A 16,578-nucleotide genomic window follows, 5' to 3' on the forward strand; every position below is an offset into this window, starting at 1 on the left:
GGAAAGAGAATGTAGAATTTAAAGGTTGATTTAGGAGAGCTGGAAGGCAGGTTATGATTCACATAATCTTTAATACAGTTTCTTCATGCATTTTTGTTCAAATAAAAGTTGACATGGAGCAGTGGAAGGCCAGCTGCGTAATAGATTATTAACTTCAAGATTATTAACTTGAAACTTCCTACCCAATACAGCAATTTAGAAGTAGGCCTCTTTGTCTCAGTCATGCTGATTTTTAAAAGGATGTAACAAAAACCTGCCTTTCAAGTTTTTTATTTTACTTGTTTTGGCTGAGCTGAAATACATTTTTGTAACACCTAACACAGGTTGGCTTTGGTAGCATGTAACCAGAACACATTTTACTCTTACTTCTGTAGATGAATAAGAGTATCCTTCAAGAAGTGAGGAAACTGATTTTAATAATCAGCAAAAATTCAGAAGCTATGGGACCTTAATTCAGATTTTGTCTCTATCCCACAGTTATTCTTGACACTGAACAGTTCTACATAGAAATTTACAGAAAATTCTGTATTCTCTGCAACATGGAAGAGAGAGCAGTCAGCAACATTGCACCTAGTGTCTAACCCATACACAGCAGTATCACTTAGGATGAAAAATCCCATTGGTATATAAGAGCTGCTAGATAGCTCACATGAAGTAGAAAGATGAAGTTTGGACCACTGAGCTGAATATACAAATGCTAAGTCTGCTTTTTATATACCTCAGAGTCACAAGGCATGCAGTTTCGTATTGTCATAGCAATTTCTGCAAAAACATAGACAGTTCATACAGCTTAAACACTGCAGAAGCAGAGGGGATGGGGTCATTGATGTGGTCCTTTAATGCAGCTTTTACCCTCGCTAATGTCATGAGTTTGCTAATACACAGTTATCATGCAGTTTCTCACACTTGAGAAATAATGTCGCGACAGTTAGCATATACAGTAACTCAGCCTGTTTTGCAAAAACCCCACAAACAAACAAACAGAAAACCAAACAAAACCCCAAAACAAAATCATACACTTTTAGAATATAGTTTGAGTACAATCACTTAAAATTTCTCTGAAGCTCTTTCTCAAATGAAGCTATTTCCCAAACACAAGCAATAGGAGGGTTTAAAGAGAGCTTTGTGAAAGTATAGGAAGCAAAATGCTGTATGTGGTATGTGGGGGCTAAAGTATTTTGGGAAAGATATGATTAGGTGTTTACTCTTAGGAGTTGAGAATGTAATTCTTTAATGCCAGCATTAATAGCGATAAAGCCCTCCAGGGACAGTGGTGGTGTCTTTTCCTGAGGGGCAGTCAACCACTCACTCCTCAAATAAAGGCAGGCTGCTCATTTTACTCGCAAGCTTAGGCTCTCTTCTACAGGCAAATCGCTTTCCTTTAAGAGAACAAAACTCGCAACGCTTTTGCAGCTGAAAGTGTAAAAAAAAAAGAAAAAAAATAAAAAAAAGGAAGACAGATTACTACGCCGCGAGAGGCAGAGCAGCGGGCAGAGCCGGCGGCGCCCAGGCGCAGGCAGCGCGGGCAGCGCAGGGCAGGGCGGGCTCCGAGCGGGCCGCCCAGCGCCGCCCCCGCGGGCCGCTCGCTCGTGCCGCCCGCCGCCGCCGCCAGGGGTGTCCAGCGCCGCCCCCGCGGGCTGCCGGCTGCCGCGGCGTGCCGAGCCGCTGCCGGTGCTGCCCCAGCGCCTCTGTGCCAGCGGGGGGAGATTCTCGCTGCCGCGCCTCTGGGCTCGCTGCTGCTGCGAGACTGGGAAGCAGATCCGGAGGTGTGCGTGCGTGTGCCAGGAGATGCGGAGCGCGTTTGGCTGAGGCGCCTGGCCCCTGGGAAGCTGCTCTGCGAGAAGAGGCGGAGAGAGGCGGTGGGAAGGAGGCAGGAGCAGAACTGAAGTACAGCACAGCTGTTTCCGAATACTCTGGTTCTTTTGCGTGCCTCAATGATTGTGAACATGGATTCTGTCACTGAAATCTTCTTGAAGCTGCTCTTTCTCCTGTGTGTTCATCGCCAGCACATGGCAGTGACAGGGAATAAATGTAAGTATTGCATATGATTTAAAACTCAATCCAGAGTGTGTTGAAAACTTCTGGGATTTTTTTTTTTTTTTTCATTTGGAATAAATATAATTTTTCAGATAAACATTTATGCTTTGAAATCATGACATCAAGCTTCCAGCCTGAAAATTTTCTAAAACTCTTCTTTAGTCTATTTACGAATGTTGTTTATAAAGCTTACTGTATAAGAGTGGGAACATCATTTTGGTAAGGGATGCATGTTCAGCTGTATTTTCATTTTTGTTTTCTCTTTTGAAGCACAGTATTTTCCAAGAAATTTTGTCTTACATGGAAATTACTGGCAGACATCTATTGTGCAATGTTTCTATTGTGTGGTGGATTTTAGCATTTGAAAATTTTGAAAGCTGGTATCTGCACATCTCGGATTAAGCTGGCACTCAACTTGAATGGCAATCACAGTGCAGTTCAAAAGCAGTAGAAATGTAACAAGGAAAAATGTGGCTAGCAAGACTTTAGGGTCTCTGCATTGATTGCTTAGGAAGTATTGTTCATGCATGACTACAGAAGAGAATGCTAACAGTTACAATAGAAAGTTTGGGTTTTGGTTTGGTTTTTTTTTTTTTTTTTTTTAATGAGTTAGCCAGTAGAGTGGTATCCCAAAATAAAGACTGTGATTACAGTTTTAAGGACAATCTACTCTCTAGGAGGCAAATCATATATATATAGATATATAGCTAGATACACACACACACACACACACACACACATGTAAATATATATATGTATCTGAAAAATCTCTTTCCAGTATTGAATTAGGTTAATTGCCTTTAAATTAAAAAAGAAAAAACTCATTAAGTAATTAATTTTCAGGGCTTTTATAATTCAGTAATAGAACTGAGTTATTCTTGTTCCATTTGATTCAGCTTCAACAAGCTGAAGGATTTCATTTTGTGTTCTGTGGTAGTGCAGTAGCCTAAATGCCAGATGCTCATAACCTGAACTGAACATATTTTCTCCCCTTCCTGTTAAGGCACTGCCTGTGCATCACAGGAATGGGAAGGGCTGAAGTAATGATTCCATAGGAAGAAAGTGCATGTCAGAGCAATGAGGAATGTTCAGGAATAGCCTTACACAGCCCAGTGGCAGGGGACAGCTCCCTGGAAACATTTGAGCAATGGCAGAGAAGTTTGAGCTGCTCAATGGATCTATAGCCTAGGGTTTTGCATATGGATGGTTTGTAAACTAAACATGCTCCCATGAGCCAGACATTTACACTGCAGCACCAAAATGATCTTGTGCTGTCATTCAGTAATGATATCTCATTTGATACTCAAGTGCATAGTGTAGCCCTAAACATGAATACTAAGTTTCTCATGTTAAACACTCTGTTGCAGTCCAGTCACAGCTTTAATTCTCTTCATCATTCTGCATTGTACAGTTTATGAATACATCCATTTTCACAAGACCATGATAATTGAATTGCACATTAATAGCATTTGGTACTATGCACGAAACTAAATCAGTTGCTTACAGGGAGGCATATTAAAGCCATTGCAAAAAAAGACTTGCATCACACAGCAAAGCAGTAAAGCACTAGAGGTCACTCTTACAATTTAGGAAGCAAGGTTTGAGGAAGAGGCTCAAGCTTCTTTTCAATACAGAATTCTGAAGGATGAAACAAATCAAGTATAAAATACGTTTGCTACTGGCTTTCTCAGATACATATCAAAAACAGGGAAAAATCCTGTTTCAAATTGTGGAATTGAATGAACAGATTTTTTCATGTATATGCTGTTATTTATAAATGCAAAGTATTTTTATTTAGGAATAAATCCTAACAACTATGTCAAAACACTCATCTGAATGGAAAATACAAGAAGTCTGGCCATGCTACAGAGAAGATATCATTATTATGGAAAAAAGAAATTAAATTATTTAAATTGAACAACAATGTGTGGAGAGAACTTGGCCACCCTAATGCATATTGTTAATTTTCAATATCTAATCTGGAAAAGAAATATATTATTTTGGAAGTGCAAATTTCTGTAGGAGAGGTAGGTTGTTTTAGAAGTGACAGCTTACATCTGAAGTATTATGGTATAAATTTTGTTAGTGTGTTGCAATTCAAAAAATTACCTTAGGAGAAAAGGTTTTTCGTAATTACTGATTATGGTAGATCCATGCAGGAGCCATAATCTACCTCCTTGAACTTACTTTACTCCTTTCTTCTTGTGATGTTAACCAGGAATTGAAATCCTTTTCAGTATGTACTTCTACTATTGGCATTAATATACTTAAACCCATTTACAAAACCAGGTGAAGGTTGAATGTCTTGAATGAATTTTGATGGCTAGATTTTCCAGTAGGCTGCCAATCATTAAGGACAATAGGATGGGGTTTTAATTTTTCCTCTATATTAATATATTTTTCTTGTTTTAATTTTATGGTTCTTTCTGTAGTAATAGATTTTGAATACTTAAGTTTTCCTTTGCCTTTAAGGCCAGTAAGAAAAGACAAAATTAAAGACTTTAAATGTCATCTTGAAGTGTCATTGGTAATATTATTAAGTCAGTTGTCCAAAGAGAATTTCCTAGATCAAAAATTGATGTGTTTAAAATTATTTCTGTCTTAAAGAAATCACAATATTCCTCTTTTGAGTAAAATGATTTTGAAGTTCTTAGGTTTTCCGGAGCTAACAGGCATATTTTTAATATTTTAATTATTATAAGTTTTAATTTAAATATGAAATTTTATTTCTAGGATCTTATTTTGTTTGTTTCCCCTGAAAATTAACACTGACACTTCCAACCAAGAGAAGTAATAATTGGTGCTGAAATTCCAAATATTTTAAAAGTTCTGTACTAGTGCTGCTTAGACCTTTCCTCTACTTTCTTCCTCCCAAAGAATTGAAGTTCCAGTGTAGTTGGAAGAACTTTGAAGTGCACAGCCTTAGTAAGTAATTGTATAAGGTCAAGTGTGAGTTTTAAATGAAAGATTAAGGCAAGTACTGCTTTAAGTTTTTTCCACTGGAGCTATGAGACATTTTTATTTTATTGGTAACTGTCTCTACTGTTGTAAATCAGCAAGTTACTAAATCATCACTTGAAAACCTACCAGAAATTGGTACTCCAGTAGGTGCAGGGGCTTTTTTTTTAAACTCTCTAAAACTGAAGTGTTGCAGAAAACATAATTAAACCCTCTATACACATCAAGTCAGCTGTGACTAAAAATTATTAAGGGAAATTGTTGCAGTGAATGGAAATAAAGGCAAATTTGGGGGTTTCCATGCAAATTCTCACTTCTGCATACCTACTTCTCTGTGTTAAAACCCCCCAGTTTTACAGAAGCTTTTTTGAATTCAGATTTTCACATGTGTACTATGATGATCACAAGTTCTGTAAGCACATAAACATTTATTATTATTATTATTACTACTACTGCTACTACTACTACTATGAGTGCTGTTGATTCTATTTTACATAACAGGAATTTCTCATTAATGCTAGAGTAGAGGACCTCTCTAAAGATGACAGCGAATGACTATTAATGAAACTGAAATTTTCAAAGAGAGGACTGAGTGAATACATACCTTGATTATACCATCAGATACAAGCCATTGTACAAGTATTAACTGTTGGAAAGGGATTACTTTCTACAAGGAAAATATTATATATCAATTTTGAAATTATTACCATTCTGATGTTAATCATTGGTACCAAACAGCTAGAATAACTGACAATTTTACGGAACTGCATTGAAATGATACTGAAGTGCTGTTAATCAAAAGCAATTTAATTTAAAATGTAATTCTTTTACTATTAGTTTGTGGTTGATATGAACTGGAGGGGAGGAGAAAGTAGTCCCTTCCTTAATTTTCCTTTAGCCTAATTAATATTTATTTTCTGTTTATTATGATCTGTCTCTGCTATGCGAGGGCAATGGAGAACTCATCAGAGATCAGGCCATCTCTGGGCAATTACTTACGTGAATAAAACATTACAGACGTCTCTGGTATATTTTGCATGTTGTTTCTACAGTAACATCAAAAACTTGCATCAACATCAAATCTAAACTAACACCAGAAGAAAATTTTTTTTGGTTTTTTTTAGACTTTAAAGGCTTAGAATTCACAGAAAAGCCTTGGATTGATCACACTGAGTATAATCAACAATTCACATCCCATTGCTCCAGGATTTAGAATTCCCATTAATACACTTATCCCTGAGCCCAGTCAGCAGGATGGATGGAGCAAACCTGGTCATGATTGGAGGAGTCATGATTGGAGAAAAGTAAAGACAACTAATGATGTTCTCAAAGTATGATAATATCAACCACAAGCAGAAAATGCGGTAGGATATATGTTAATTATTTATTACATTTGCTGTGTAGGTTAGGACATCCTATATTTTGATTAAATGCCATTCAGGAGTTCTGTAGGAAGCACTAACTTCATGTTCTCATAAATACTCAGTCATGGCCATTCTGCTTTCCTTCTTTCTTACCTTAGAGTGTGTAAGCCTACATTTGTGTTCATCCATGAGAAAGACAACTTTTCACTAAGATGATTTGCCAAAGTCTCATCAAATAATATGCGCTTCTGTCTTTTTTTTTTTTTTTGTATATCAGGAACAAGGCTCAAGTTTAATATTCTTTCCAGGCATTTCTCTTTTGCATTAGAAAAAAAATCCACAAACAGATATTTTGTAATATATTAATAGGTCTGCGTTGTTTTAACCCCAACCATCAACTAAGCCCAACATAGCTGCTCAGTGCTTCTGCCAGCAGCAGGAAAAGATGAGGAAGGGTGAAAGGTAGAAAACTTGTGGATAGAGGCAAATTGAACTTGGTCTTTTCCAACTCAGAAATTCTCTAATTCTGTGCCTAGAAAAAGCAGAAGTCACACACACAAGCAAAGTAAAACAATGAATGTTTCCTCCCCTTCCCATGGGCAGACAGGTGCTCAGCCATCTCCAGGAGAGCAGGGCCCCATCACACATAGCAGTGACTTGGGAAAATAAATGCCATCACTCCAAATGTCACTGCCCCACCCCTTCCTTGCCCTTCCCTGCCCTTCCCCCAGTTTTATATGCTGAGCATGATGCCATGTAGTCTAGGGTATCACTTTGGGTCATCTCTCCTGGCAGTGTCTCCTCCCAGCCTTCCATGCATTCTTAACTTCCTTTCCATTAAGACAGTGCAAAAAGCAGAAAAGATTTTGCCTCTGTGTGAGTCCTGCTCAGCAATAACAAAAAAAATTCTTTATATTATCAACCTTGTGTTCTGCACAAACCCAAAACACAGTCCCATACCAGCCACTGTGAAGGAAATTAACTCCACCCCAGCCAAAACCAGCACAATATCTCATATGATGTACTTGCCGCTACTCTGTCTACTGATTCATCTTTTGAAAAAGCTTCAACAATCTCACCTTCTAACAAGTTTAGCTGAGAAAAAATAGGTCAAATATCCCCCCATCCCTTCTTGATCCTGCTACCTCCCCACTCCAAACAAGCAAATCAAAAAACAATTAAACAGTCAAGAAGCATTAAATCTTTCAAGTATTTCTTTTCCTTCCCCCCCCAGATAAACTTGTGCCTTTGTGCTGCTTGTAGATCTGAAAGTTTAGTGTGCTGTATTACACAGGATTGTGGGAAAGCTAGAACTGCTTCTCAGTACTTTTAATGTTTAATGTTAGCTGCTCTCAACTAACAAGGTGATAACGGAGGTGGGAGCTGTGAGAGCCATCACTAATTCAAAGGGCTTTCCTTCCTAGAACACTCCAGGCAATTTTTAAAAACAGTGAAGAAATAACAAGTACTAAAATTAATCATGTCTGTGTCTGTCACTAACTCCAGAAGTATACATTATTTTTAAGATGTTTCTGAAGTAAAAAGTTAAAATTTGCTTTTCCCTCTGAGTTTTCAGTTGTTTTATGAAGAGGAATTGAAAAGTAAAAACAGTGAAAACATTGTTTGTGATGAGTTTCTGTACAATTGCTTGTATTTTGCACTGTTAACTGTTTTGTTAAATTGATCTGGTAGTTCTTAACTATAAAATTTCTTTGTAACTTGTAATTTTGGCAGTCAGGGCCTATGTATGACTTCTAGATTAAAAATTCAAGAAGAGGTGTCTTTCTCAGTATTCTGATATGTATTAGATAAATATCATTATAACAAGGGCTGTCTTTCTAAATTTGAGAAATAACATAAAACATATAGGAGAAACAGCATGCTGTCAAGACCAAAATGTGTTGCTCTATTTGTTTGTAAAAAATGATGCATCTTTACTGCTAGAGTTTAGCCAACTGTGGTTTGCTGAAATTTTACCTCTGCAATGTTTAGTATCTCTGTATTTTATAATTCTTACTTATTTGTCATGTGTTTGTGTTTTATATATGTGCGAGTATCCCATTGCAGACTAATGTTATACTCTGTGGAATATAGAATACTCTGTAGGTCATTTATTACCACTTGAAATTGAGGCCAGTAACCTTGAGTTAAATCTGTGAAACACAGTGGAGGATTGGTGTCCAGTTATTTTGCTTTTCAGAAGAAAGTTTTAAGTGTTTACTACAAATTGGTATGCTATTTTTAGGAACCAAAATACTGTGTGGAACTAAGGTAGTATCTATACTGTAATCTACTTAATGAACATTTTTAGTGCAACAATTTAAAAAGTGGTTGAAATCTTTGAATCTTCATTTTAAGTAGATTAAAATTAAGAACAACAGAATTATTGTTTAAATATCATACTCACTTAATAAGCAAGTAAAGTGCCTCTAGGGCCTTAAGTCTCAAAGAATAGAGAAAAAGTATGGTTAGAAAATTTGTCCAGCTGGGTAGTGAGTCTAATAACTTTTCATTAAGTAGATCTTGTTATTTAGTTGTGCTCAAGAATAAATTATTGCTTGTTCCTTGCTGTTAGAGTGCCTGGTTGTTTCTATGATATTATTTGTGCAATTAAGATATTTGCATATGGGGTCTTGAGGGAAAAGTAGATTAGCAGCAGTATGTTGGAATATTTGAATTTATTTTTATTACTTAATATAATTTTTTTCAGCCAACAACTAAAGAAAATCTTTCACTTTTCCAGGTGTTCCTCTGTCCTCTTCTAAATCTAAGTAGAAAGTGTTTTCAAAACCTTAGTTGTTTCTAAAAATAAGATTTTCTATTTTTTTTCAATTATGTTTAATATTTGCTACAAGAAATCACCATCTGTATTTGCTTGATCTGTTCAGAATTATTGTGAAAGAATACCTTTATGGAAAATTCTAAAGAACAAAACAAAAGTCTCATAAAATATGTGGTTAAACAGAGTATGAAAAATATTATTACTCAGATGCCATATAACCTGATAAACATCACCTGGAGAGAAAACAGAATATCTTGTTATTGAAGAAGTCCTGGAGCAGAGGTTTTCAACAAGACAGCAGGAGTAAAACCTTTTTAGGGGAATATGCACTATAAAAGTGATGTTCTAGACAAACCAAGTTTCATACAGGGAGCCCAAAACACTGGTTTAGTTCACCTGCAGCATTTTGCTGCATCCTGAGTTACATTAGACTGGATGTGCTCAATATGGATATTCTATAATTACCTGAAAAATTTAAGGGGAGGGGCAAAGTTGGTTTCTTCAGTATTACTAATTATGGTAGAAGTGAGATGATATGTGTGGAATACTAATAAGAAAATACCAATATGAACCTTGAAGACTTTTGGAATTAGAAATAAAATTATAGATTTTAGCAGGAGCACAGAGAATTTCCTTGTTCCATTTATTTACAAATATTACTTACTTTTGAGGCATATGATTAACTTCTGTCTTCCGCAGAGGCAGGAAAAGTGGGATTTATTTCTATGAAATTACAAATCTGAAATTTAGATATTTGCATCTGAGCTAGCTAAGTCCCTTATTAGTTATATGAAAGAAAAAAAGTGTATCTTACATGAAGAAGTCGTGACAAAGATGGAAGGAGGAAATCACACTCAAAGGGGATTTGCAGTATAAAAGTGCCATTTCACTGTCATTACTGATTTTGACCATGTAACTAGGTAATCTGTATGCTTTGTAGATGTCTACACTAGATAAGATTGGTTCCAGTTCTGTCAGAATATCTTACTCTAAATAAGTGTTAGAAAAAAGTATACCAATCTGTATTGATTATCTTGTACAGAAATCACCAGCTCTACCTGGCAACTCATTCATATTTGCTGTTAAGACTCCCTGAGTCTCCCTTTTCAGTGTTTGGTAACAAGGTGCTCCATGATTTCCCACGGGTTAAGGTTGCTGCCATTGCTAGACCTAGACAAAACATAGGGACTAAGTAAGGAGCTGGAAAGGTCCTACCAGTGAGACTGTCTTTCATTCCTGAAAGTGTGAAATAGGTATTTTGACCATACACAATGTTCTGGTAAAGTGCAATCTCATTAAATTAAATAAGCTGAAACTCACTGTTCTATCCACCTGAGACGATCTGATCTTTCCACCCCTTTGATAAACCATGATTAAAGCTCCATTTTAACCCAAGACTTGTCAAAATTGTAGGTTTTTTTTTTCTTCCAAAGAAAGCATAGAGTGAAATAGACTCTATTGTGAAAAAAATACCAGAACCCTACAGTATTTCTTTTCATAAAACAATAATAAAACAAAAACAAAAATATCCCTGTACTTTTGTGGTTACTTTAAAGCCTTTCTACCATCCAGACTGACTGTTATTTAGATTAGGAAGCTTCAGGGCAGTAAACTGTGGCTCTCACTATAATTTTCAATCAATGACAGGAAGCCTATCTGCTATGCAGTAGTCTTGTTTGCAATAGTTTTGTAATCATAGTGAGATTTACTTACTCCTCTTTTTTAAGAAGAATAAGCAATTTTTAGGAATTTTTTTTTTTGTTGAGGGAGAGTTGTTTTTGTTTCAATTAAAAATAGCACTGAATCTCATTCTTATGCTTTATACTAAAGCTCCTAGGAAAATCAATGGCAGCTTTACGTAAATAAATATTGAATAAAAGCTTTAGCAAGAATGAGCTGAATATTCATTCAACAGTGATATGCTGCATAGTTTGAATATGACTGTCTCTTTATTTCCTTTCGCTATGGCTTGTTTGGAGGACTCAGATACACAACTGTATAACAAAAAAGAATTACTCATTTGTCCTGCTTGACAAAATGTAAATATGAGAAGAAAAAGACATTTAGAGTTTTAGCTACTTACTGTGGTTGGGGGATTTCTATGCCTGTAATGAAAAAACTACTGCTGTTTCCTGAGCCAATGGTAACTTTAAAAAAAAAACTATCAAGATGATTGATTTTAATTTTCAAGGGTGAAATAGCCCTTAAAACTAAATTCTTTCAGGACTATCTGGATGCAATGGAGCACACTGATGATTGCTGAGCTCTGCCCTGAAATTGATAAAGTATGTTGCAGTAAACTCTTAGTTTTATCAGCCTGAGTGTAGAAGTTTTAGGGCTGTTTTTCAGTTTCACCATGCCGGCAGGCTCTGGAGCTCCACCGTACCTGTCTGAGATTATATTTCTGTTTTCAAGCAAGGTCTGTTTCAGAGGCTACTTCTCCAAAGACTAGACATGTCCTCCAGTAATTAATACTGAGAACAAACCAGCTTCCTGGAGAAAGGAGGGATTATCATAAAACTTGTTCGCAAATACTAACCCATAATTTTATTCCTAACATACTTGCTCTTCCATAAAACATATTTGTAAACAAATGTGTATGCCACTGAATAAGTTTTTCTCCCTGCAAAACAGAACAAACGGTACCATGGTGCTTTGTAATCTTATTTCCTGGTGTACTTTTGGAAGATCTAGATAGCAGTGTTTAGCCTGGCACAAGAGAAGACTACAGTAGGGTTTTTCTCAGGGTGCAGCTCTGTAAAAATGTTATTTGGATGTCAAGTTAAATAAAATACAGAAGGAATTCAGTGATAGATCAATCAGCTGCCAAACCTTTGTTAGGTTTTGATCTACTATTATCCTAAGAGACTATCAATGTATTTTTGTATCTGGGTAAAGTTTGCAGTGCATATAACAATAACTAAGTGAAAAACTCTCACCTAGACACAGGTGACAGGTTAAACATAGCTATAGCATTCTCCTGAAGAATCCTCTCAGTTATGATAGGCAATGTGTAAGATATTTTTATGGAATATCACTTTAGCATCTACTCCTCGTATATTGTTAATGTGTTTGGGGTATGATGACTTTTTAATTTTTTTCATTTTTCTTTCTCAAGGGCTCAAAGACCTCCATCTCTACTCAACTTGTTTTGACTTTTGTGAACAGTCATTGCCCCACAGATCATACTTATGCTGTACACCTGTGCTTTACTGTGTTCTGATTCATTCTCTGTGGGCAGGAAAATAAAGAATTTAAGAGGTAGAGACTGGGAAAAAGGAAGATTGATGTGCAAGTACCTGTATGTACATTTCTGTACTGTCTGCAATGAAGTGTTGTTATTTTCAAACCCTTTACAAATCGTCTGCATGTCTTTGCCAGTTTGCTCTTTGTAGCCCAGCAGTGGTAGATATACAGTCAGACTGCCCCAAATTTGGAGTGATGGGTGAGTGACGGATTCACAGTTATGCTGAACTTTACCTCTGTTATACTTAGGAAACTGCAGTAGAAAACAAACTTTTTTTTCACCATTTTGTGTCATGTTGGGGCAGGGTGGGAGGGTGGGTGGAGATGGGGAATCTACCATGCCAAATAAGCCTTTTCATCTTGGATCTCTGCAGTGACTACACAGAAATTTGACCATATTCTGCTTCTTGGGAAGAATGGTAGTATATTCTCTGTGGATATTCTACACAAGGACTGATTGAGAAATTCTAACAGGGAATTCTCTGATCTAGCTCTCAACTCTAGTAAAGTCTATATGTGTGATGGAGGTACCGAAGAGAGTAGTCTCTGTTTTGATGTTTCTAATATATTTTTGTAATGTCTCAGTGGAAGTGTTTCTAAGATAATGCCGCAGGTGTTGAAAATGTATATTGAGTAGAATCAAATTATGTCAAGTTTCAGTGCATGGTTGTGCATACTTGAATATTACAGATTTAAAGATGTTCATATTTAGATATTAGCTTTTATAGTTACATGTATCCTTATCTTGTTGAATGCTTTAATGCTGTCTCAATAGATTTTTTTTATGAGAGATTCATTCGTCTTTCACACCTGAATTTTTGTTCATATGTTATCATTTACTGATGGCATAGATACTTAATTATTTATATTATTTTTGTGGCTTTAACTAATGTAGAAGTACATTTTCGAAACATCCCAGACTGGACATGTGTCCTTTTCTCAGTAATTCACAATGGTTAAATGTAATAAATTTACCCTTAAACTAGGAAGACGCAGGAAGAATTTTTATATGTTTCTGTCATCCTTCCTACCCTGTCTCTTGCCAGTAAACAGCTATATGTAGGAGAAAGCGGTGATGAAGATGGTGTTCTGCTGACTTCGGAACCCCACTGCTAAAAATATGTTAGAACCACTTTTGTGGTAGTGGACAATTTCAGTCAGAAAATCAGGTATTGTTTGGTATGAAATTTTTTTCTCAGACTAGAACATTCTAAATTATTGGATGTTTCTTAAACTGTAATTTTTCATAAAACATAACCAGGTAAATAGGTGGTAAATAGCAGTGGGTGGTAATCACTCAGTGTGTTACCTTCTTGGAGTATAAATAGTGGTCTATTTTATAGTATCTTTTAATATCTGCCTAAAAATATGTGACAGATAGTATCTTGATCCGCTTAAATTTGTTCCAAACAAATAATTCATTGTCACTTTTACAGCTATTAATCTATCATCACTGAGACAAGAAATACTATGCCAAGATCAGTATTATCAATATTAGAATATGGAATTTTTATGAAAGAAGAATTGTGTTATTCCTTCAGACTAAACAGAAATTTTATTTTCAAAGCCTAACTGCACTACTCAGAAGAAAATAAAACATTTTTTAAAATAGTAAATAGTAAGTGATATTCTGCTTAAACTACTGTTGGGGAATTTTTATTTTATCTGTCAAGGCATGTAAAACACATGCTCGTGCTTAAATATATATATATATATATATATATATATATATATATATATATATATATATATATATGTGTCATTAATGAATGACACAGTGAGCAGAATCTCACTTTAATAAGTACTTTTAAAACAAGTCTGCATAGGTGCCTCTTGACAGATGTTTTCTAACCACTAGGCCCAGTACCAGCCCTGTGAGTGGTCACACCGCAGTCCACCCTTGAGTCCAGGCCTTCTCTCAGTACTGCTGCCCAAATTTGGCCCCAATCACCTTGCTGGTATTCCTGGATTGCTATAAAACAGTAGGGAATCAGGTATTTGGCAACCTTCCTCCTAGACTCTTTAATCCCTTCTGAGGCATTCTTGCCCTCTATACCAGATTATTTCTCAATCACAGATTTACTACTGATGATCAGTTAGAATTTGACTTTCCCTTTTGTCATGGTTTGACACTGGCACAATGCCAGTGCCCCATGAAAATATACTTCCCTGGTGTTTGCTGTGAGATGTGACCAGGAAATAAGCAAAGCAGGCCTCTACCTTAGAAAAAAAGTTTATTAACTAAACTACAAAAGGAAAAAAACCACACACACACACACGCACACACACACCTGGAAAATGAAAACTCCACAAAAAGCATTTCCTCCTCCCCCCACCACATTTCCAATACATCTTCCAAATTTCAAGTCTCCACCCATCACCCTGTAAATACTCAATTCCAGTCCATCAAGAGGAGAGGAGTCCTTCTTGGGGCCATGGTGACCTCTTCCTTGCATGCCCAGTGCTCTCACCACTGGACAAGGAACAGAGCTGCTTCAAGGGTTATCCTTTTAAGGGTGCTTTGACCAGTTCCGAAAAAAAAGCACAGTTTCCTCATCACCTCGGGACCTCTTGTCCCCCATACTTGTCTACCCCTGGGGCGGGGGTCTCCAAACTGAACCCTCTCAGTTCTGAGCCATCGCCTCCCCCCTGCATGCAGCCTCTGTGTCGCGAGGAAGCATGGTTCTGTCCATGGCTGTACCAAAAAGAGTCCAGCAACCAGCTACTCCATCATCTCTTTCCGGCCTCTTCTTTACTCTCCCAGCCTCACTCACCGCTCCGACTGTCATTCTCTTGCCCATTTCCTCTTTATCATCCACTCCATCTCCCCTCCGGGAAAGGTCCAAATGCTCTGTGAGGTCTTCATTGTCCAGAAAGGGGTTAACAAACTTCTGCACGTGGCCAGGCTCCTTCCCTGCTGCACTCCCCCCTTCCCCCTCCTTCTTCACAGGCCGATATCACTTCAAGGCCACAGGCCCATACCAGCTTTCTCTCTCTCGTCTTCTGGCTGGGGGTGCTGCCCAAATCTTCTCGGGGCCTCTCTCCCTCTGTCTCTCCTGGGTGGGGGGGCTGCCCAACGCCTCCTGGTGCCCCCACCACCCTTCCATCTTGAGGGGTCAGGCCTACCTCTGCCAGGCCGCAGGTTTCTCTTCCCCCGCCCAGCTCTAAGCCGGGCAGGGGAGGCCTTGCCTCTTTGCTGGCCGGAAATCAAAGAGAGAGCCCAAGGGAGTGCTCTGCTTCTAACCCCTGTGTTCTCAGAGGCGCATCCACCCTCAGTGGCCAAGCCTGGTGTCAATTTAAAATCTGAACACCTATTGGCCTCTGGCCACTCCATTCCCAGAAAACCTGCTTCCTGTAAACCCACGACACCTTTTCCACTTTTCTACATATGCAGCTTTGCAGATAACTGCTTTTTTATTGTAGTTGAGAAGTCTGATTTTGTGGTTCTAATGTTAAAATAGAATTTGTACCCAATTTACACACAATAGTATGTTTGAAGTTGTAGACTGTGGGCGGGGGCAAAACACAGATGCCCATGTTTTAGTCTGTTATGTTTTCAAACAATATTAAAATTGAGGAATGATGACTTGCCCAGATTTTTTAGGACTTGAAAATTCATTCATTTACTCTAGAAATATTTACACTTCTATGCAGGATTTTTTGTGTGTGTGTGTGTGTTGTTTTAAAATTGGCTCAGTTTTAGGTGTTTTTTACAGTGGTGGAGTTTGCTGTAGTATGAAATAATGTTACATGATCAGTCAAAACAAAGGTTTGTGGAACCAGACTGTAAGGGACACTCTTATCTCATAAACTCCCTCAATTCCCTTTTGCAGAGATCAGAAATTCAGATGCTTGATTGTTTCATTCACCATGGCCTCGTTTGTTTCCCTGGCAAATTTTCCAAGATTTGGGATTATCTCTATTTCTAACACTTTATTTGGCTGCTACAATAGGCCTTGGCCACTGCTTATTACTGTTTCTTACTATGAGAGTGAGAAATGTGCAGTTTTCATAGGGATATGAGTAGATAGGTTCTTTGAACTTGGAAGTCATGCATATATTTGAAGCAAATGCTCATGAAAGAAAGAAGGGCCTGATAGACACTAAACCTGTGTACTGCTGACAGTCCATCTGTAACACATCATCTCTGTGTTAGCAAATGGGTTTGCTCACAATGGTTGGTTGTGCATG

The 16,578-nt window shown here is 37.4% G+C and overlaps 1 protein-coding gene across 1 annotated transcript in view; it reads left to right on the forward strand.

Annotated features, from left to right (window-relative positions):
* Positions 1 to 1,635: 1,635 nt before the first annotated feature.
* Positions 1,636 to 16,578, forward strand: part of LOC115915305 (contactin-associated protein-like 4) — a 208,091-nt gene continuing 193,148 nt past the window's right edge. The window contains exon 1 of the mRNA XM_030968639.1: positions 1,636 to 2,031. Coding sequence (XP_030824499.1) covers positions 1,935 to 2,031 — 97 coding nt within the window. The 5' untranslated portion in view covers positions 1,636 to 1,934. The remainder of the gene's footprint in view (positions 2,032 to 16,578) is intronic.

This window comes from Camarhynchus parvulus, chromosome Z (genome assembly GCF_901933205.1).
Source record: "Camarhynchus parvulus chromosome Z, STF_HiC, whole genome shotgun sequence".
NCBI lineage: Eukaryota > Metazoa > Chordata > Aves > Passeriformes > Thraupidae > Camarhynchus > Camarhynchus parvulus.